The sequence below is a fragment of the Bos taurus genome, chromosome 2 (assembly GCF_002263795.3).
Source record: "Bos taurus isolate L1 Dominette 01449 registration number 42190680 breed Hereford chromosome 2, ARS-UCD2.0, whole genome shotgun sequence".
Lineage (NCBI taxonomy): Eukaryota > Metazoa > Chordata > Mammalia > Artiodactyla > Bovidae > Bos > Bos taurus.
Window position 1 is genome coordinate 25289435 of NC_037329.1, and position 22169 is coordinate 25311603.

At 38.6% G+C, this 22169-nt stretch overlaps 2 protein-coding genes across 4 annotated transcripts in view; one reads left to right on the forward strand and one right to left on the reverse strand.

Annotated features, from left to right (window-relative positions):
• The window catches only part of TLK1 (tousled like kinase 1), a 181177-nt gene that overhangs the window by 18394 nt on the left and 140614 nt on the right, over positions 1-22169 (forward strand). The gene's annotated exons all lie outside the window — the stretch shown is intronic.
• LOC107132243 (U6 snRNA-associated Sm-like protein LSm6) lies at positions 4260-4812 on the reverse strand. Its single transcript, XM_059878101.1, has one exon. The coding sequence runs from the start codon at positions 4735-4737 to the stop codon at positions 4495-4497; it is 243 nt and encodes an 80-aa protein (XP_059734084.1). The 5' UTR covers positions 4738-4812; the 3' UTR covers positions 4260-4494.

A 22169-nucleotide genomic window follows, 5' to 3' on the forward strand; every position in this document is an offset into this window, starting at 1 on the left:
CAGTCACCATCTGCAGTGATTTTTGGAACCCCCAAAAATAAAGTCTGCCACTGTTTCCCGATCTATCTGTGATGAAGTGATGGGACCAGATGCCATGATCTTTGTTTTCTGAATGTTGAGTTTTAACCCAGCTTTTTCACTCTCCTCTTTCACTTTCATCAAGAGGCTCTTTATTTCTTCTTCACTTTCTGCCATAAAATTGGTGTCATCTGCATATCTGAGGTTATTGATATTTCTTCCGGCAATCTTTGATTTCAGCTTGTGCTTCTTCCAGCCCCGTGTTTCTCATGATGTACTCTGCATATTAGTTAAATAAGCAGAGTGACAATATACAGCCTTGACGTATTTGTCCTTTTCCTATTTGGAACCAGTCTGTTGTTCCATGTCCAGTTCTAACTGTTGCTTCTTGACCTGCATACAGATTTCTTAAGAGTAAGGTCAGGTGGTCTGGTATTCCCATCTCTTTCAGAATTTCCACAGTTTATTGTGATCCACATAGTCAGTGGTTTTGGCATAGTCAATAAAGCAGAAATAGATGTTTTTCTGGAACTCTCTTGCTTTTTCCATGATCCAGCGGATGTTGACAATTTGATCTCTGGTTCCTCTGCCTTTTCTAAAACCAGCTTGAACATCAGGAAGTTCACGGTTCACGTATTGCTGAAGCCTGGCTTGGAGAATTTTGAGCATTACTTTCCTAGCATGTGAGATGAGTGCAAGTGTGTTGTAGTTTGAGCATTCTTTGGCATTGCCTTTCTTTGGGGTTGGAATGAAAACTGACCTTTTCCAGTCCTGTGGCCACCGCTGAGTTTTCCAAATTTGCTGCCATATTGAGTGCAGCACTTAACAGCATCATCTTTCAGGATTGAAATAGCTCAACTGGAGTTCCATCACCTCCACTAGCTTTGTTTGTAGTGATGCTTCCTAAGGCCCACCTGACTTCACATTCCAGGATGTCTGGCTCTAGGTGAGTGTTCACACCATCATGATTATCTAGGTGGTGAAGATCTTTTTTGTACAGTTCTTCTGTGTATTCTTTCCACCTCTTCTTAATCTGTTCTGCTTCTGTTAGGTCCATACCCTTTCTGTCCTTTATTGAGCCCATCTTTGCATGAAATGTTCCAAGGGAACTTTCTTGAAGAGATCTCTAGTCTTCTCATTGTATTGTTTTCCTCTATTTCTTTGCACTGATCACTGAGGAAGGCTTTCTAATCTCTTCTTGCTATCCTTTGGAACTTGGCATTCAAATGGGTATATCTTTCCTTTTCTCCTTTGTTTTTTGCATCTCTTTCTTTTCACAGCTATTTGTAAGGCCTCCTCAGAGAGCCATTTCACTTTTTTGCATTTCTTTTTCTTTGGGATGGTCTTGCTCCCTGTCTCCTGTACAATGTCACGAACCTCCGTCCATTGTTCATCAAGCACTCTATCAGATCTAGTCCCTTAAATCTATTTGTCACTTCCACTGTATAATTGTTAGGGATTTGATTTAGGTCATACCTGAATGGTCTAGTCGTTTTCCCCATTTTCTTCAATTTGTCTGAATGTGGCAATAAGGAGTTCATGATCTGAGCCACAGTCAGCTCCGGTCTTGTTTTTGCTGACTGTATAGAGCTTCTCCATCTTTGGCTGCAAAGAATATATAATCAGTCTGATTTCAATGTTGACTATCTGGTGATGTCCACATGTAGAGTTTTCTCTTGTGTTGTTGGAAGAGGGTGTTTGCTATGACCAGTGTGTTCTCTTGGCAAAACTCTATTAGCCTTTGCCCTGCTTCATTCCGTCTGCAGAGCCAAATTTCCTGTTACTCCAGGTGTTTCTTGACTTCCTACTTTTGCAATCCAGTCCCCTATATTGAAAAGGACATCCTTTTTGAGTGTTAGTTCTAGAAGATCTTGTAGGTCGTCATAGAACCGTTCAACTTCAGCTTCTTCAGCATTACTGGTTGGGGCATAGACTTGGATTACTATGATATTGAATGGTTTGCCTTGGAAATGAACAGAGATCATTCTCTCATTTTTGAGATTGCATCCAGGTACTGCATTTTGGACTCAATTTTATTAACTATGATGGCTACTCCATTTCTTCTAAGGGATTCTTGCCCACAGTAGTAGATATAAACTCCAGAATAAATTGTTACAATTACTTTATGTAATTTAAAGTCTTTTTTAAAGAAACTGAGATAAGAAAACATATTTATAGTTTTTGTACTAACCTTATTATATCTGGTTCTCTGTTTCCTCATGTAGATTTGATTTATAACATATGATGTTATTTCCTTACTTCAGTAATTTTTTTCCAACTGTCCTTGTGCTGTTATTGTCAGATATATTGCATATTCTGTATGTTATATCTCACCATGCATTTGCATTTATGTTGTATGTGTAGTTGCTTTTATTTTATTTATTATTGTGCAGTTGCTTTTAAAATTAGGTGAGAAGAAATATGCAGTTATGTTCTCTTTATTAGCATACATGTTTTCTCATTTGCTTATTTTTTATAATTCCTTATTTTTCATTGATATTCTGTATTTGACAAGTCCTTATAGTAATACCTTCCTTTAATTATTTAAACTTCAGCTTCTTCAGTGTTACTGGTTAGGGCAAAGGCTTGGATTACCATGATATTGAATGGTTTGCCTTGGAAGCGAACAGAGATCATTCTGTTGTTTTTGAGATTGCATCCAAGTACTGCATTTTGGACTCTCTTGTTGACCATGATGGCCACTCCATTTCTTCTAAGGGATTCCTGCCCACAGTAGTAGATATAATGGTCATCTGAGTTAAATTCACCCATTCCAGTCCATTTGAGTTTGCTGATTCCTAGAATGTCGATGTTCAATCTTGCCATTTCCTGTTTGTCTACTTCCAATTTGCCTTGATTCATGGATCTAACATTCCAGCTTCCTATGCAATATTGGTCTTTACAGCATTAGACCTTGCTTCTGTCACCAGTCACATCCACAACTGGGTATTGTTTTTGCTTTGGCTCCGTCCCTTCATTCTTTCTGGAGTTATTTCTCTACTGATCTCCAGTAGCATATTGGGTACCTACCGACCTGGGGAGTTCCTCTTTCAGTATCATATCATTTTGCCTTTTCATACTGTTCATGGGGTTCTCAAGGCAAGAGTACTGAAGTGGTTTGCCATTCCCTTCTCCAGTGGACCACGTCTAGTCAGGACTATGGTTTTTCCAGTGGTCGTGTATGGATGTGAGAGTTGGACTGTGAAGAAAGCTGAGTGCCGAAGAATTGATCCTTTTGAACTCTGGTGTTGGAGAAGACTCTTGAGAGTCCTTTGGACTGCAAGGAGATCCAACCAGTCCATTCTAAAGGAGATCAGTCCTGGATGTTCATTGGAAGGACTGATGGTAAAGCTGAAACTCCAATACTTTGGTCACCTCATGCTAAGAGTTGACTCATTGGAAAAGACTCTGATGCTGGGAGGGATTGGGGGCAGGAGGAAAAGGGGACGACAGAGGATGAGATGGCTGGATGGCATCACCGACTCAATGGACATAAGTTTTAGTGAACTCTGGGAGCTGGTGATGGACAGGGAGGCCTGGCGTGCTGCAATTCATGGAGTCGCAGAGAGTCGGACACGACTGAGCGACTGAACTGAACTGAATTATTTAAACATGATTTTCTTTAGTTCTTTGAATATATTTATAATAGCTGCTTTGAACTCTTTGTCTGATGAATCCAACATCTGGACCCTCTCAAAGTCATGTGCAGTCTACCAGCGATGACTGGTTTTCACCTTGTTCTCTTTGCCTCTTTCCCTGATCTCCACATAAACTTTTGGCTGGTCTGCCTCTATAGCTGTCATACCTAGCTGTCAGCCTCCACTAACTGCTAACTGATTGCTCTATTGTTTTCACCAATATCCCAGGGCATGATCACAGTAAGTCAGATCTCTATAGACGCTAACAAGTTTGCTAAATTGCCAGCCTTTGAGACTTGGGCTTATTACCCTGAGGAATCTTCCTGCCTTTTTCTTTGTCTAGTTCCCTCCGTTAAACTTTTAGCTGGTTTGCAGTTTTGCATGTTACTACTGTCATGGAACTACCAGCTTTCTTTTAGTTATTCACTCCCAAGATCTCCATAGTTTTGGACGTTGCCCTTTATTTATTTTTTTTGCCGTCTCTACAGTGTTTTATTAGCCTCACGCCCATCATTTCAGTCAGTCCCACAGACCAAGCAGTCAGATCCAATGGTGTTGCTTGAAAACTTCCGTGTAGGGAGAAAAAAATTTTCTTTCCACTTTAAAAAAAAAATCTTTTTGCTTTCTGCACACTGACATAGAGGTAAAAGAAAATGACTGCAACTTAAATATGAAAGAACTCTTTACAATTAAATCCACAAGTTTACACATGTATCTCAATCACGTGTCAGTGAAAAATCACCAACTATTTCAAAACAGGAAAAATTATATGACAGAAGAAACAAAAAACTTGATAAAAAATATATCTCGGTATGAAAAGTACTGTGTCTTGGTGTCTTCACATCCTCCTCTTCTGCGTACTTATATACAACACATTGTTTCCTTGGATAAATGCATCCCCGTATGTATTCTTCAGCTGTCCATTTACATACTCCTCTGTCTGCTCCAAGACTATATTCATGTAGCCATCCAGGCAAGCCAGGACCCCTCGATAATCCACTCCCGAATTTAGCTTCACCACAACTGGTCGCCCAGTGATCTGCTTCAGGAAGTCACTGGGCGTTTGCTTCCACAGACTCATTGTAGCAATCCTGATCAGAAACCTCGCGGCCGGGATCCGAACCCTTACTCCGGTCACCCCACAAGCCCAGCCTCCGCCCGGACGTTGCCCTTTAAAATGAATTTTCCCACAGTCTGTTCCAAGTAAAGTAATTCCATTAGGTGGAGGACAGAGCTTTCTGTTCTTAACTGTCTACCTTTTCCCCTGGGAGGACCCTCTACCTTGCCTTAGTGAAATTAGGGTCAGAGGCAAAGAGATCACTTCACTTTGAAGGGACACTGCTCTCAGAGTAGAGCACGTACTTTTAACTTGCCCCTTCTGGTAAAGAACCTCTGTTTTAGGAGTGCGATTGGGACTTAATACTTTTGGCTTACTACACTGGAAAAAGAGCTTTTCTGCCTTATACGTGGGCGCTGGTTGGGTGAAGGGACTCTTTTACTCTTCTTACGTGGGCCTGCCTGGCATAGCGTTTCTGCAGCATGGAGGTGGGGGAGTGGGGCAGGTGGGAGATGCCAGCAGCGTTCCCCTCCAAGGGTGAAATTCATTCCTAGGCTGGAATGTGGGAGCTCCTGCAGCACCTGTTTGGTGTAGAACATTGGAGTTATCCTGAGTTGTGGGGTGTAATTGAAAGTGGTTTATGGCTCATATGTCATGGATACTTGCTGTTCTCACCTCTGTTTAATGTTTTCTTGAATAAATGTTCTTTTTTTTATTTGCTATGTGTCCTTGAGACAATTTTCAGAGACATTAAATGGTTGACTTTAAAAATTTTCTTTCTACCAGTTTAGTTCAGTCAATTCAGTCACTCAGTCATGTCCGACTCTTAGCGACCCCATGGACCGCAGCACACCAGGCTTGCCTGTCCATCAACAACTCCCAGAACTTGTTCAAACTCATGTCCATCGAGTTGGTGATGCCTTCTAACCATCTTATCCTCTGTTGTTTCCTTCTCTCACCTTCAGTCTTTCCTAGCATCAAGGTCTTTTCCAGTGAGTCAGTTCTTCACATCAGGTGGCCAAAGTATTGGAGTTTCAGCTTCAGCATCAGTCCGTCCTTCCAATGAATATTCGGGACTGATTTCCTTTAGGATGGACTGGTTGGATTTCCTTGCAGTCCAAGGGCCTCTCAAGAGTCTTCTCCAACACCACAGTTCAAAAGCATCAATTCTTTGGCCCTCAGCTTTCTTTATGGTCCAACTCTCACATCTTATACATGACTACTGGAAAAACCATAGCTTTGACTAGACGGACTTTTGTTGCCAAAGTAATGTTTTACTAGAGAAATGGTCCACCTAGCTCATCATGCCACTATTCTTGAAGTCTCACTCTCCCATGTTATCTTTCAGCTTTTTTGTTATGCTTTTCATATTTAGGTCTGTAATCATTAGGAAGTTGATTTTTTTCTGTGTGGTGTTGGATTGAAATAGTTTTCATTTTCCTATGACTGTCCTGATATCAGAGCACAATTTACTGAAAAGAATTGTTCTTTCACACTGTTTTCCTTTTTTTTGTAAGTCAAATGTCTATGCCCAGCAACAGGTCTGTGTCTAGGCTTTATATTCTATATTATGTTTGTCTTTTTTGTGTGTGTGCTGGTATCATGTTTTATTATTACTATAGTTTTATAATTAGGTTGATAGTCAATAAAATACTTTTGCTGCTTTTTGATAGGTGGAATTTTAAAGATATTTTTCCAACATTTCCATCTCAATTATTCAGTGAACTGCTAATCTAGAAAGTGATGTGAAGGGATTTTGCAGGTGTAATTAAAGTTACTAATCAACAGACCTTAAAATAGATTATTTTGGATTATTTGGTTGGGTCCTGTATAATCAGACAAGCCCTTAAAAATAGAAGAGTCAGAAGCAAAGAAGACAGAAGAGGGAAGCAAAAGAGAAGGGGCAGAAGGAGAGATCAGAGGGATTTACTCAGAAGCATTGAATAGGACTTAACCTGCTGTTACTGCCTTTGAAAGGCGGTGATCATGGGTCAGGGAGTGTAGGCAGTCTCTAGAAACTGAGGCCAAACCCCACTTGAGGGGTAGCAGGGGAATGGGGCCTCTGTCCTGCATCTGCTTGGCACTGATTGTTGTCAACCTGGACCATCCTAAACAAACCTGGAAATATATTCTCTCCTAGAGTGTCTGGACAGGGACACAGCTTGGCTGATACCTTGATTCATTCTTGTGAAACTCGAAGGAGAGAACCAGCTGAGCTGTGATGTGCCAAGATATCTGACCCATAGAACTTGGAGATAATAAATGGGTGCTTTAAGCTGATAAGTGTATAGTTAACTTGTTAGGACAGCAGTGGACACTTTATTTTAGATTTTCTTCAAAATTGCTTTGGCTGTTTTTGGCTAAGTTAAAAAATCAAACACCCATCTGTTGGGACTTTCATTGAGATAACACTGAATATATTGATTATATCTTTACAATAATGAGTGTTACAAAAGGCAATGCCAGAGAATGTTCAGAGAATGCCAGAGAATGTTCAGAAGTTATGTATGCATAACTTCTGTGCCAAGTACATCATGCGAAATGCCAGGCTGGATGAATAACAAGCTGGAATCAAGATTGTTGTGAGAAATATCAGCAATCTCAGATATGCAGATGATACCACTCTAATGGCAGAAAGTGAAGAGGAATTAAAGAGCCTCTTGATTGAAGGTGAAAGAGGAGAGTGAAAAAGCTAGTTTAAAACTCTGTTCAAAAAACTAAGATCATGGCATCCAGTCCCATCATTCATGGCAAATAGATGGGGGAAAATGTGGAAACAGTGTCAAGTTTTATTTTCTTGGGTGCCAAAATCACTGCAGATGTGACTGCAGCCATGAAATTAAAACAACACTTACTCCTTGGTGAAAAGCAATGACAAACCTAGATAGTGTATTAAAAAGCAGAGACCTCAATTTGACAGCCAAAGTTCGTATAGTCAAAGCTAGGGTTTTTCTAGTAGTCATGTACAGATATGAGCATTGGACCATAAAGAAGACTGAGCACTAAAGAATCGATGCTTTAGAATTGTGCTGGAGAAGACTCTTGAGAGTCACTTGGACAGCATGGAGATCAAACCAGTCAATCCTAAAGGAAATCAGTCCTGAGTATTGATTGGAAGGACTGATGCTAAAGCTCCTGTACTTTGGCCACCTCGTGTGAAAAGCTGACTCATTCCACTTTGATGCTGGAAAAAGTGCAGGCAAGAGAAGTGGGTGGCAGAGGTTGAGATGGTTAGATAAGCATCACTGATTCAATGGACATGAGTTTGAGCAAACTCCAGGAGATAGTGAAGGACAGGGAAGCCTAGTGTGCTGCAGTCCATGGGGTTTCAAACAGTGGGACACAGGTTAGTGACTGAACAAAATAATTTATGCCTGTAGTGTATTCCTGCCATCTTAATAATGTTTTATAGTTTTCTCTGTAATAAACTTGCATAATTATTGTTGCATTTCTAGGTATTTTTACTTTTTGATGTTATTGTAAATAAGATACCTATTTTAGTTTTATTATTCTTTGTTTATTGATGATATGTGGAAATTCAGTTAATTTTTGCATTTGACTTGATAACGACCAACTTTGGTTATAATTCTGATAATTTATCTTAGCTAGATTTGTTTTCTATAAACATATGGCCTATGAATGATAATTTCATTTCATCTTTTCCAATCCTTATATGTATTTGTTTTTTACAGCCTTGTGGTGACTACGACTTCTAGTACGGTGTTGAATAGATTGGTTATTATGGGAATACTTGTATTGTTACTAATTTTAGAAGTAGGGGGGAGAATTTTTCAGTATTTCACAATTTATTATATGGGTATTTTGGATCTGCCCTTTTTCAGATCAAGGAAATTCCTTTCTATTACTAGTTACTAGTTTTTTGTTGTTGTTGTTTGTTTAAATCACAAATGGATATTAAATTTTATCAGATGCTTTTTCTGCATCTTTTTGGACAATCTAATTTTTTTCCAGGTTTTTTTTTTTTTTTAATGTGATGGATATTATTTTATTGCTCTTGAAGTGTTAAACCAACCTTGTTTTCCTGGACTAAACCCAATGTAGTTTTGAGCTCTTATTTTTCTACAAATTAATTTACTGATCTTTGTTTAGTATTTTTCACCTATGTTCATGAATGAGATAGGTCTATTACTTCTTACAGATTTGTTCTCTAGATTTTGGAACAGCTCATGGGAGCTGTATTTCCCAATTTGGGGCATTTTGATAACAGGTTGTGTCTTTCATGTGCTAAAAATAAATTTTACTGACTATAAGACACCTTATACTTTCCTACCTTGATTATCTGGAATATGTTACTCTGTTTTCTTGTGGCATAAACTATTGCCTTTGAAAATTAGATGTTGGCCTTCTGGGCTGAATTCTTAAGTGTACATGGTGCTCTTTCAGTAAGCAGTTTTATTTTTTTTAACTTTTAAGAAAGCTTTCTTGAATTGTGGTTTTTACTATTTATTCTGGTATGGTAGTGCTCTTTAAAGACTTGTTTTCTGAATGTTGGATCCCTGTTACCTCATTAAGTAGTTGCTTTGTCTTATCTTTTTAATCTCTTCATTTCTTTTGATTTCAGAAATGTTGCTCCTTTTTCTTATTTCCTTAAAGCATTATCTTTTTTCTTGGATTCATTCAGGCTTAATTTTCATTTCTGAAAATGTTAGGTTTTATATCAAGGTAACATTGGCTTTATAAAAATGAGTTGGGAAGTACCTTTTCTTTTACCATTTTCTCAAGTAATTTATATAAGAAGGGTGTTAGAGCATCATTAAAATACTTGGTAGAATTCACTGAAGCATCCTAGACTTGGAATTTTCTCTGTGAAATTTTAAGTAGATGGCTTCAGTTTCTATAATGTCATAATGCTCTTTAGAATTTTAATTTTCACATCAGTTTTGGTAAATTGTGTCTTCTAGGAATCCCTTCATTTTATGTAAAATTTCAAATGTGTCTGCATAAAATTGTAAATAATACTCTCGTGATCTTTCTTTGTCTAGAGTCTATTGTGATGTCTTTTTCATTCCAGATGGTCACTGTCTGTGTCTTGTCTGTCTTCTTGATCCATCTTACCAGTTTATGCCTTTACGTGGAACCGTCTTTTAGTTTGTTCACTGGGCTATGGTTTATTCAGAAGTATCTTGCTTAATCTTTAAACATGAGGTATTTCTAAATGTTTTTTTCTTACTAATTTCTATCAACTCCATCATAGTAAGAAGTAAATCTATAAGATTTCAATTTTTAAAAATTTGAGACTTAACTTTATGGCAGAGATATAGTCTGTCTTGGTAAATATTCCTTATATAGGGCTAAGATTTTTTTTTTTATTGGCTGTGGTTACTAGATGCCATGTAATATGTGTATCAGTTATATCCAGTTTGTTGCTTTTTAAAATGGTTATCATTACTTTTTGAATTTGCTCTTATTCAGAGAAAAGTTTGTTAAAATGTCCAGAAAACAATTGTAGCTTTGTCTGTTTCTCTGTATAGTTTCTGTCATTTGCTTTATATATTTCAAATATGTTACATAGGTGCTTAGAAATTAAGCATTTTTGTTTCTACCTGCTAAAACAAACCTTTTATTAACAGGAAATGTCTGATAACAATAATAATGCATATTTCCTAATAGAGTACTTTATTAAGGGGTTTCCCTGGTGGGTCAGTGGTAACAAATCCGCCTGCCAGTGCAGGAGACATGGGTTCGATCCCTGGGTTGGTAAGATCCACTGGAGAAGGAAATGGGAACCCAGTCCAGTATTCTTGCCTAGGAAATCCTATGGCTAGAGGAACCTGCTGTGCTACAGTCCATGGAGTCACAAAAAAGTCGTATATGACTTGGCGACTAAACAACAGTCTAGTGTTGTGACAGATAATGTTAGCTTCAGGTCTTAAATGTTTGCATGGTATATCTTTTTCTATCCTATTATTTGCGACTTTTGGTTATAGAAATTGTAAGTCTCTTGTAAGTAGCATAAGTTCTTTTTAAAAAATGGGCTTGACCATGTTTATGTTTTAATTGGAACATTTAGTAAGTTTACATTCATTATACTTACTGATATACTTGAGTTTAAATAGATATTTCTAATAAGTGATTTCTAGTTATACTGTTTCTTTGAACTTTCTTTCATTCTCCTTTTCTGCCTTTGGATGATGATGATGATGATGATGATGATGAATATTTTGTCACTGTGAGATATTACTTCCTTGACCAAGGATCAGAGTCAAGCTCCATGCATTGGGAGGGCAAAGTTATCTCCCACAATTGGCTTAATAATATCCTAATCTGTTTTTCTTTGTTTGTTTATTGGTTGGCTGATTCTTGGTGGTTTTATGTATTTAAGTGGTTGTCCTAGAAATTGAAAATGCTTTCTTGATTTGTTAAAGTATTATATGTCTCAGTACATTTTCTTCTTCATCAGCATAGCAACTTCAGAAGATATTAACTGTGCCCTTCCCTCTCGTGGACTATATGCTGTTTACCGCTCTGTAGTTTAGTTCCATGTACGCTTTTGAGCACCCAAAAGATATTAGTGTTTTATATAGTTACGTTGAGTTTTTATTTTCTTTGTGTTTACTTTTTTTTTTTTTTAGCTGAATTGATTTTCTGTTTTCCTAAAGAATACTCTTATAATTTTGGAGTCTGTCTGGTGAGGAATTGTTTGGGATTGCTTCTCTGATAATGTCTTTTTTCCATGTTGATTCTTGAAAGTGTTTTTGTTTGTTGTTTTTTTGGCTGGACATGGGGAATCTAGGTAGGGAGTTAGTTGGTTTGGCCAAAAAGTTTGTTTGGTGTTTGCTGTACGATGGTTCTAGTAGCAATTTTGTTAGATTGTGTTGTAACAGCTGTCCTATCAGTGCTCATTTTTTAAAAAAGCCTTATCAGAATTGGTGAATTTTTGTATAGCCTTTTTAGTATTGAAGATGGAAGAAAGACAACATTTTTGGCATGTTGTGCTTTATATTTAAAGAAAACTGAAAATGCAACACTGAAAAAAAGATTTATGTAGTGTGTGGAGAAGGTGCTATGACTGATGGAGCACATCAAAAGTGGTTTGCAAACTTTTGTGCTAGAGATTTCTTGCTTGATGATGCGCCTCCATTGAGTAGACCAGTTGAAGTTGATAGTGATCAAATTGGGACATTAATTGAGAACAGTCAACGTTATACCATGCTGGAATAGCCAACAGACTCAAAACATTCAAATCAACCAACCATTGAAAATCATTTGCACCAGCTTGGTTATGTTAATCCCTTTGATGTTTGGGTTCCACATAAGTTAAGGGGGTGCAGGAACGGGAACCTCCTTGACCATATTTGTGCTTATGATTCTCAACTTAAACATAACGAAAATGTTCTGGTTTTAAAACAAATTGTGACAGATGCTGAAAGTGTAAGCTGTACAAAAATGTGGAATGGAAGAGATCGTGGGGCAAGCAAAATGAATCTCCACCAACCACAGTGAAGACTGGTCTTGAACGTGGTGTTGTGTATGTGGTAGGATTGGAAGGGAGGACTCTGTTATGAGCTCCTTCAGGAAAACCAAATGTTTAATTCCAACAAGTACTGCTCCCAATTAGGCAAACTGAAAGCAGCACTCAACAGAAAGTGTCTGGAATTAGTCAACAGAAAATGCATAACCTTCTATCAGAGTAACACAAGATGAGGAGCAGACAAAATCTGTTACAGGCTGACTGAGAAGTTCTGATTCATCCACCATATTTACCAGATATTGCACCTTTGGATGTTCATTTATTTTGGTCTGTATAGAATTTTCTTAATGGAAGATTGTAAAAGGCACATGAAACAGTTCTTTGCTCAAAAGATAAAAAGTTTTGGGAAGATGAATTATTAAGTTGCCTCAAAAATGGCAGAAGGTAGCAGAACAAAACAGTGAATGTTGTTAAATATGTTGTTCAATAAAGTTCTTGGTGAAAGTGAAAAATATGTCTTTTATTTTTACTTAAAAACCTAAAGGAGCTTTTTGGCTACCCCAATATTTTCATTTAGCACGTTGAGTGTTACACCATTGAGACCTGGTTTCCATTGTTTGTGTTCAGAGATCAACTGTCAGTCCTGTTGTTGCTGCTTTGATGGAATCCTGCTTGTAGTGTCTTTGCCCCTCAGGTTTTGGGGGGTTTATCACTGCAGATGGTGACTGCAGCCATGAAAGTAAAAGATGCTTACTCCTTGGAAGGAAAGTTATGACCAACCTAGATAGCATATTCAAAAGCAGAGACATTACTTTGCCAACAAAGGTCCGTCTAGTCAAGGCTATGGTTTTTCCAGTGGTCATGTATGGATGTGAGAGTTGGACTGTGAAGAAGGCTGAGTGCCGAAGAATTGATGCTTTTGAACTGTGGTGTTGGAGAAGACTCTTGAGAGTCCCTTGGACTGCAAGGAGATCCAACCAGTCCATTCTGAAGGAGATCAGTCCTGGATGTTCATTGGAAGGACTGATGGTAAAACTGAAACTCCAATATTTTGATCACCTCATGCTAAGAGTTGACTCATTGGAAAAGACTCTGATTGGGGGCAGGAGGAGAAGGGGACGACAGAGGATGAGATGGCTGGATGGCATCACTGACTCAATGGACGTGAGTCTGAGTGAACTCCAGGAGTTGGTGATGGACAGGGAGGCCTGGTGTGCTGCGATTCATGGGGTTGCAAAGAGTCGAACACGACTGAGTGACTGATCTGATCTGATCTGATTTTTGGTTTTCAAGCAGTTTTACTGGGATATATCTAGGTACACTCTCCCTTGTTCTCCTTGGTGTTTGTATGACTTCTTAGGTCTGTGACTTGGGACTGCACTATCAGTGCCACTAGCCATGTGTGGCTGTTTATTTAATTATCATTAGTTGAACTGATTATCAGTAGTTAAACGTTAACAATTAGTTAAAAATCCATTTATTCACATTTCAGGTTCTCAGTAGCCACATGCGGTTATTGGCTGCCTTATTGGCAGGTGGATGACATATCCATCGTTGCTGAAAGTTTTCTTGAACAGCACTGTTGAGGGGCTTTCTAAAGTTTTGTAAAATTCTCATCCCATATCACTTCCCATAGTGTTCCTGTCCTGTTGTCTTCTCTTCTTTTGGGACTCCAGTTTACATGTGTTAGACCTTCTTATCTTGCATCCTCTGTTTCTTATGCCCTTTCCTGTATTTTCATCATCATATTCTTGTGTGTGTTTTTAAAATTGTATTTCTGAGCTATTTCCTAGTTCATTAATTCTCTAAAGCTATATCTAATATGCATCAAGCTTGTCAACTGAGTTGGTTTAGGTTCTTTTGCTTGTTAGTTCTAGGAGCCAGTTTGGTTTTCTTTCTAGTTTCAGGCTCTCTGCCAGAGTTCTCAGTCTTACTCTTCAGCACAGTTATTTAAAACTCTGTGTCTGATAACTTAATTATCTAGATCCCTTTGGGTCATGCTTCATTTGCTTTTCAGTTATGTTATTTTTTTGGGTTTCTCTCTCTTTTTTTTAAATTGGCAACTATAGAACTATTTTGGGGCCTTTTAATAGAATGATAGCAATCTTCTGTGACAGAGAATTTATAAGTCATTTAATTTTGGCAAAAATATAGGGGCATTATAAATCTCAGGTTTCTTGATCTACTTTTAAGGATTAAGATTAGAAGCTGAACTTCATTTAATCCCAGTCATTCTTGCTCCAAGATTGGGATACCAGTTCAAAGTTTGGAGGTGCTCTGCATTTCATTTTTTCTCTGGCTAGCTCAGTGATAGGACTTTCCTGATGGCTCAGTGGTAAAGAATCTGCCTGACTGTGCAGAAGATGTGAGTTTGATCCCGGGGTCAGAAAAATCTCCTGGAGAAGAAACAGCAACCCACTCCACTGTTCTTGCCTGGGAAACCCCATGGACAGAGGAGCCTGGTAAGGCTGCAGTCCATGGAGTCAGAAAGAGTTGGACATGACTTAGTGACTAAACAACAACAAGCTCAATGATGCTGGCAGAGTTTTGTTTAGATTCTCAGCATCTAAGTCACTAATTTTGGAATCAACAGATGCCTCCAGAGGCAGGAAAGCCTATATACCAAATCCCTCTGGAATGTCGTTTCCTGAATTTTGGACTGATGTTCTTTATTGCCTTATGTCTATAAGCAGACTTTTCTTTTTAAAATTTAGTCCAGTTTTTCAGGTTTCCTCAGTCAGAAGATTGGTGTGATGTACCTAATCATGACTAGAAACAGAAAGTTCTCTTTTTCTATAATTTTTTAAGTTTAATGTTTATTACAGTGTACTTGATTTACAGTGTTGTGTTAGTTTCTGCTGTAAAATGAAGTGAATTAGTTATATCCACTCTTCTAGATTTTAGTCCTGTGTTGGTCATTACAGAGTTTTGAGTAGAGACTTCCTGTGCTATATGGTAGGTTCTTATTAGTTATCTGTTTTATTGTGGTTTAGAAGGTAAAGAGTTTGCCTGCAGTGTGGGTACCCAGCTTCAATCCCTGTGTTGGGAAGATCCCCTGGAGAAGGAAATGGCAGCCCACTCCAGTATTCTTGCCTGGAGAATCCCATGGACGAAGGAGCCTAGCAGGCTATAGTCCATGGGGTTGCAAAAAGTCAGATGTGACTGAGCGACTTCACTTTGACTTTTCTTTTTTTGTGTATAGTGGTGTGTATATGTCAGTCCAATCTCCCAGTGTATCCTTCTTACCGCTCTTTTCACCCTTGAACGGTTCTATGAAGACCTACAAGACCTTTTAGAACTAACACCCAAAAAAGATGTCCTTTTCATTATAGGGGACTGGAATGCAAAAGTAGGAAGTCAAGAAACACCTGGAGTAACAGGCAAATTTGGCCTTGGAATACAGAATGAAGCAGAGCAAAGACTAATAGAGTTTTGCCAAGAAAATGCACTGGTCATAGCAAACACCCTCTTCCAACAACACAAGAGAAGACTCTACACATGGACATCACCAGATGGTCAACACTGAAATCAGATTGATTATATTCTTTGCAGCCAAAATGGAGAAGCTCTATACAGTCAGCAAAAACAAGACCAGGAGCTGACTGTGGCTCAGACCGTGAACTGCTTATTGCCAAATTCAGACTTAAACTGAAGAAAGTAGGGAAAACCACTAGACCATTCAGGTATGACCTAAATCAAATCCCTTATGATTATACAGTGGAAGTGAGAAATAGATTTAAGGGCCTAGATCTGATAGGCAGAGTGCCTGATGAACTATGGACTGAGGTTCGTGACACTGTACAGGAGACAGGGATCAAGACCATCCCCATGGAAAAGAAATGCAAAAAAGCAAAATGGCTGTCTGGGGAAGCCTTACAAATAGCTCTGAAAAGAAGAGAAGCGAAAAGCAAAGGAGAAAAGGAAAGATATAAGCATCTGAATGCAGAATTCCAAAGAATAGCAAGAAGAGATAAGAAAGCTTTCCTCAGCAATCAATGCAAGGAAATAGAGGAAAACAACAGAATGGGAAAGACTAGAGATCTCTTCAAGAAAATTATGATACCAAGGGAACATTTCATGCAAAGATGGGCTCGATAAAGGACAGAAATGGTATGGATCCAGCAGAAGCAGAAGAGATTAAGAAGAGGTGGCAAGAATACACAGAAGAACTGCACAAAAAGATCTTCATGACCCAGATAATCACGATGGTGTGATTACTGACCTAGAGCCAGACATCCTGGAATGTGAAGTCAGGTGGGCCTTAGGAAGCATCACTACGAACAAAGCTAGTGGAGGTGATGGAATTCCAGTTGAGCTATTTCAAATCCTATAAGATGATGCTATTAAGTGCTGCATTTAATATGCCAGCAAATCTGGAAAACTCAGCAGTGGCCACAGGACTGGAAAAGGTCAGTTTTCATTCCGATCCCAAAGAAAGGCAATGCCAAAGAATGCTCAAACTACCACACAGTTGCATTCATCTCACATGCTAGGAAAGTAATGCTCAAAATTCTCCATGCCAGGCTTCAGCAATATGTGAACCGTGAACTTCCTGATGTTCAAGCTGGTTTTAGAAAAGGCAGAGGAACCAGAGATCAAGTTGCCAACATCCGCTGGATCATGGAAAAAGCAGGGGAGTTCCAGAAAAACATCTATTTCTGCTTTATTGACTATGCCAAAGCCTTTGACTGTGTGGATCACAATAAACTGTGGAAAATTCTGAAAGAGATGGGAATACCAGGCCACCTGACCTGCCTCTTGAGAAATCTGTATGCAGGTCAAGAAGCAACAGTTAGAACTGGACACGGAACAACAGACTGGTTCCAAATAGGGAAAGGAGTACGTCAAGGCTGTATATTGTCACCCTGCTTATTTAACTTCTGTGCAGAGTACATCATGAGAAATGCTGGACTGGAAGAAACACAAGCTGGAATCAAGATTGCCGGGGAAAATATCAATAACCTCAGATATGCAGATGACACCACCCTTATGGCAGAAAGTGAAGCGGAAATAAAAAGCTTCTTGATGAAAGTGAAAGAGGAGAGTGAAAAAGTTAGCTTAAAGCTCAACATTTAGAAAACGAAGATCACGGCATCTGGTCCCATCACTTCATGGGAAATAGATGGGGAGACAGTGGAAACAGTGTCAGACTTTATTTTTTTAGGCTCCAAAATCACTACAGATGGTGACTGCAGCCATGAAATTAAAAGACGCTTACTCCTTGGAAGGAAAGTTATGACCAACCTAGATAGCATATTCAAAAGCAGAGACGTTACTTTGCCAACAGAGGTCCATCTAGTCAAGGCTATGGTTTTTCCTGTGGTCATGTATGGATGTGAGAGTTGGACTGTGAAGAAGGCTGAGCGCTGAAGAATTGATGCTTTTGAACTGTGGTGTTGGAGAAGACTTTTGAGAGTCCCTTGGACTGCAAGGAGATCCAACCAGTCCATTCTGAAGATCAGCCCTGGGATTTCTTTAGAAGGAATGATGCTAAAGCTGAAACTGCAGTACTTTGGTCACCTCATGCAAAGAGTTGACTCATTGGAAAAAACTCGGATGCTGGGAGGGATTGGGGGCAGGAGGAGAAGGGGACGACAGAGGATGATGGCCGGATGGCATCACTGACTCGATGGACGTGAGTCTGAGTGAACTCTGGGAGTTGGTGATGGACAAGGAGGCCTGGCGTGCTGTGATTCATGGGGTCGCAAAGAGTCGGACACGACTGAGCGACTGAACTGAATTGAACTGAGGGTAATTTAATGCCCAATGCTGTTTAATCCCAGAAACAGCCTGAGCCTTTGATAGCTTATGGTGAACGATGTCTTATTCATGATCTCCAAGAAAGAAGATTTAGCTTTGCAACCAGGCTTAATCACTCAGAACTTTTGTGTGTCAGAGTTCTATTAAAGTGAAGAAGGGACAGAGAAAGCTTCTGACATAGACATCCGAAGGGTGGAGAGTGCCCCGCTTGCTATCTTATCAAGGCCTTACTTTTACCAGACCCACTCCCACAACATATATCTTAAGATAACAAGATTAGTCAGAAAGTTATTGTTAAGAAGGAGAGACATGTCCTGCAATGCAAGATACATTGTTGTTATATAATCATTAGTACAGAGCTTACAGTAAAATATACCGTTGCGCAAGATGAGTTGTTTTGTTGTGTAATTATTAGCTCTGGGCTTAAAGTTAGTCCTAAAGATTGTTGTCATAACAACTCAATTTAACAAAATACTTTTTTTGTAACTAACAGAAAGCAGTGTAGAAAAAAATATTTGTCCCTTTCTCCTTCTTGAAGGCCCTGGACTCCTTATCAACCTAAGAATTAACTCTTTCACCTTCTTGGCCTTTGGAAAATTTTCAGACATTATAGTTACTGACTTAATTTGTTAATCATCAAAGAGTGATAATGAATGTACAGTTGAGTAAATGATATCTGGTACTACTATTTTCTTATTATTAGCAAGGAACAATATATTGATAAAATTCAAAAATAACATGTGGTGTATAATCCTATTACTCAAATACAGCTTTTTGATCCTGGAAAAGACTGTTTTCTAATGAATTATGTTTGATGAAATGGAGTCGTGTCTGGTTTAGGAATCTGGTTTAAAGAAGCCGTAGTTAATGATTGTACCTTTCATAATTCAGTAACTAGGGTCATTTTTGTTTTCTTTAATTTTCATTTGTTTATTTTTAGCACCCAAGACATTTGTATTGGTGTATAGCTGATTAACAATGCTGTAATAGTTTCAGGTGAACAGTGAAGGGACTCAGACATACATATGTATCCATTCTCCCCCAAACACCCCTCCCATCCAGGTTGGCACATAACATTGAGCAGAGTTCTCTGTGCTGTACAGTAGGTTTTTGTTGGTTATCCATTTTAAATATAGCAGTGGGTATATGACCTTCCCAAAGTCCTTAACTATCCCTTCCCCCTGGCAATAATGAGTTCATTTTCTAAGCCTGTGAGTCTCTGTTTTGTAAGTTCATTCATTAGTATCATTTCTTTTTTAGATTCCACATATAAGGGATGTCATATGATATTTCTCCATCTCTGTCTGGTTTATTTTCACTCGGTATAACACTGCCTAGGTCCATCCATGTTGATGCAGGTAGCCTTATTTCATTCTTTTTAATGGCTGGGTAATATTCCATTATATATCATATATATGTATACACATACATACATAACACATACATGCCACATCTTCCTTTTCCACTCTTAAGTGGATGGACATTTAGTTTGTTTCCATATTTTGGCTATTATAAACAGTGTTGCAGTGAACATTGAGGTGCATGTGTCTTTTCAGGCCATGTTTTTCTCTGGATATATGCCCAAGACTGGGACTACTGGTAGCTCTACTTTTAGTTTTTTAAGGAGCCTCCGTACTGTTCTCCATAGTGGCCGTACCAGTTTCATTCCCACCGACAGTGCAGCAATGTTTCCTTGTCTCCACACCTCTCCATCATTTGTTTGTGGATTTTTTTGATGTTAGCCATTCTGACCAGTGTGAGATGATAGCTAATTGTAGTTTTGATTTGCATTTCTCTAATAACTAGTGATGTTGAACACCTTGTGCTTATTGGCCATCTGTATGTCCTCTTTAGAGAAATATTTATTCAGGTCTTCTGCCCATTTTTTGAGTGAGTTATTTGTTTTGATGCTGTTAAGTGTCATAAGCTGTTTGTAAATTTTGGAGACTAATCCCTTATCAGTCACATCATTTCCAAATATTTTCTCCAAATCTGTGGGTTTTTTCCCTTTTGCTTATTATTTGAGGTCAAGTAGGTCCCGTTTGTTTTTGCTTTTATTTCCATTATTCTGGGAGATTTATGAAAAAAGATGTTGCTGTGAAATATGTCGGAGAGTGTTTTGCCTATGTTTTCTTCTAAGAGTTTTACAGTGTCTGGTGTAACATTTAGGTCTTTAATCCAGTTTCAGCTTATTTTTGTGTCTGTAGTTAAGGAATGATCTAACTTCTTTTTTTTACATGTGGCTGTCCAGTTTTCCCAGCACCATTTGTTGAAGAGACTGTCTTTCAGTCATTATGTAATCTTGTCTCCTTTGTCATAGATTAATTGACTGTTGGTACATGGGCTTATTTCTGAGTTTTCTGTCTTGCTCTGTTGATCTATGTTTTTTTATTTTTGTGCCAGTACCATACTGTTTTGATGACTGTAGCATTGTAGTATAGTCTGAAGTTGGGGAGCCTGATTCCTCCAGCTCCGTTTTTCTTTTTCATGACTGCTTTGGCTATTTGGGGTCTTTTGTGTCCCCGTGCACATTTTGAGTTTTTTGGCAATTTAAATTGCCGAACGCCATTGGCAATTTAATAGAGACTGCATAGAATCTGTCGGAGAAGGCAATGGCACCCCACTCCAGTACTCTTGCCTGGAAAATCCCATGGACGGAGGGGCCTGGTGGGCTGCAGTCCATGGGGTTGCTAGGAGTCGGACACGACTGAGCGACTTCACTTTATTTTTTCACTTTCATGCACTGGAGAAGGAAATGGCAACCCACTCCAGTGTTCTTGCCTGGAAAATCCCAGGGATGGGGGAGCCTGGTGGGCTGCCGTCTATGGGGTTGCACAGGGTCGGACATGACTGAAGCAACTTAGCAGCAGCAGCAGCAGCAGCAGCAGCAGACTCTGTAGATTTCCTTGGGTAGTATAGTCATTTTGACACCATGAATGTGGTATATCTTTCCATCTGTTTATGTCTTCTTTGATTACTTTCATCAGCATATTACAGTTTTCGGAGTATAGGTCTTTTGTCTCCTTAGGTTTATTCCTAGGTATTTTATTCTTTTTGATGCAGTGGTAAATGGAATTGCTTCTTGAATTTCTCTTTCTGATCTTTAGTTGTTAGTGTATAGGAATGCAACAGACTAATGTGTATTAATTTTGTAACTTGCAACTTTACCAAATTCATTGTTGAGTTCTAGCAGTTTCCTGATAGTGGTTTGAGGCTCTTCCATGTATAGTAGTGTGTCATCTGCAAACAATGACAGTTTAACAACTTCTTTCCAATTTGGATTCCATTTACTTCTTTTTCATGTCTGATTGCTGTAACTAGGACTTCCAAAACTATGTTGAATAAAAGTGGAGAGAGTAGATACCCTTGTCTTGTTGCTGATCTTAAAGGACTTGCTTTCAGCTTTTCTCCATTGAGTATGATGCTAGCTGTAGGTTTGTCATATATGACCTTTCTTATGTTGAGGTATGTACGCTCTTTGCCCACTTTCTGGAGAGTTTTTATCATAAATGGGTGCTGAATTTTGTCAAAAGTCTTTTCTGCATCTATTGAGATGATCATATCGTTTCCATTCTTCACTTGGTTGATATGATGTATCACATTTGTGGATGTTGAAAAATCCTTGCTTCCCTGGGATGAATCCCACTTAATCACAGTGTACGATCTTTTTAACATTGTTAGATATGGATTGCTAGTATTTTGTTGAGGATTTTTGCATCTATGTTCATCAGTGATATGGACTGTAATTTTTTTGTGGTATCTTTGTCTGATTTTGGTATCAGCATAATGGTGGCCTCATAAAATAAGTTGGGAAGTTTTCCTTCCTCTGTGACTTTTTGGAACAGTTTCAGAAGGATAAGAGTTAACTCTTTTCTAAATGTTTAATAAAATTTGCCTGTGAAGCCATCAGGTCCTGGACTTGTATTTGTTGGGAGGTTTTTAATCATGGTTTCAATTTCATGCTTGTGATTGGTCTGTTCACATTTTCTCTTTTCTTCCTGGTTCAGTCTAGTGAGACTGTATCTTTCTAAGAATTTGTCTGTTTCTTCCAGGTTGTCCATTTTATTGGCATACAGTTGTTCATAGTGGTCTTGTATGGTTTTTGGTATTTCTGTGGAGTTGGTTGTAACTTCTCCTTTTCATTTCTAATTTTACTGATTTTAGTCCCCTTTTTTTCTTGATAAGTCTGGCTACAGGTTTATCCATCTTGTTTATCTTTTCAAAGAACCTTTTAGTTTCATCGATCTTGGTGATTATTTTCTTT

What these genes read in the sequence shown, in the direction of transcription:
- LOC107132243 (XM_059878101.1), bottom strand. Translation starts at nt 4,737, where the DNA reads ATGAGTCTGTGGAAGCAAACGCCCAGTGACTTCCTGAAGCAGATCACT.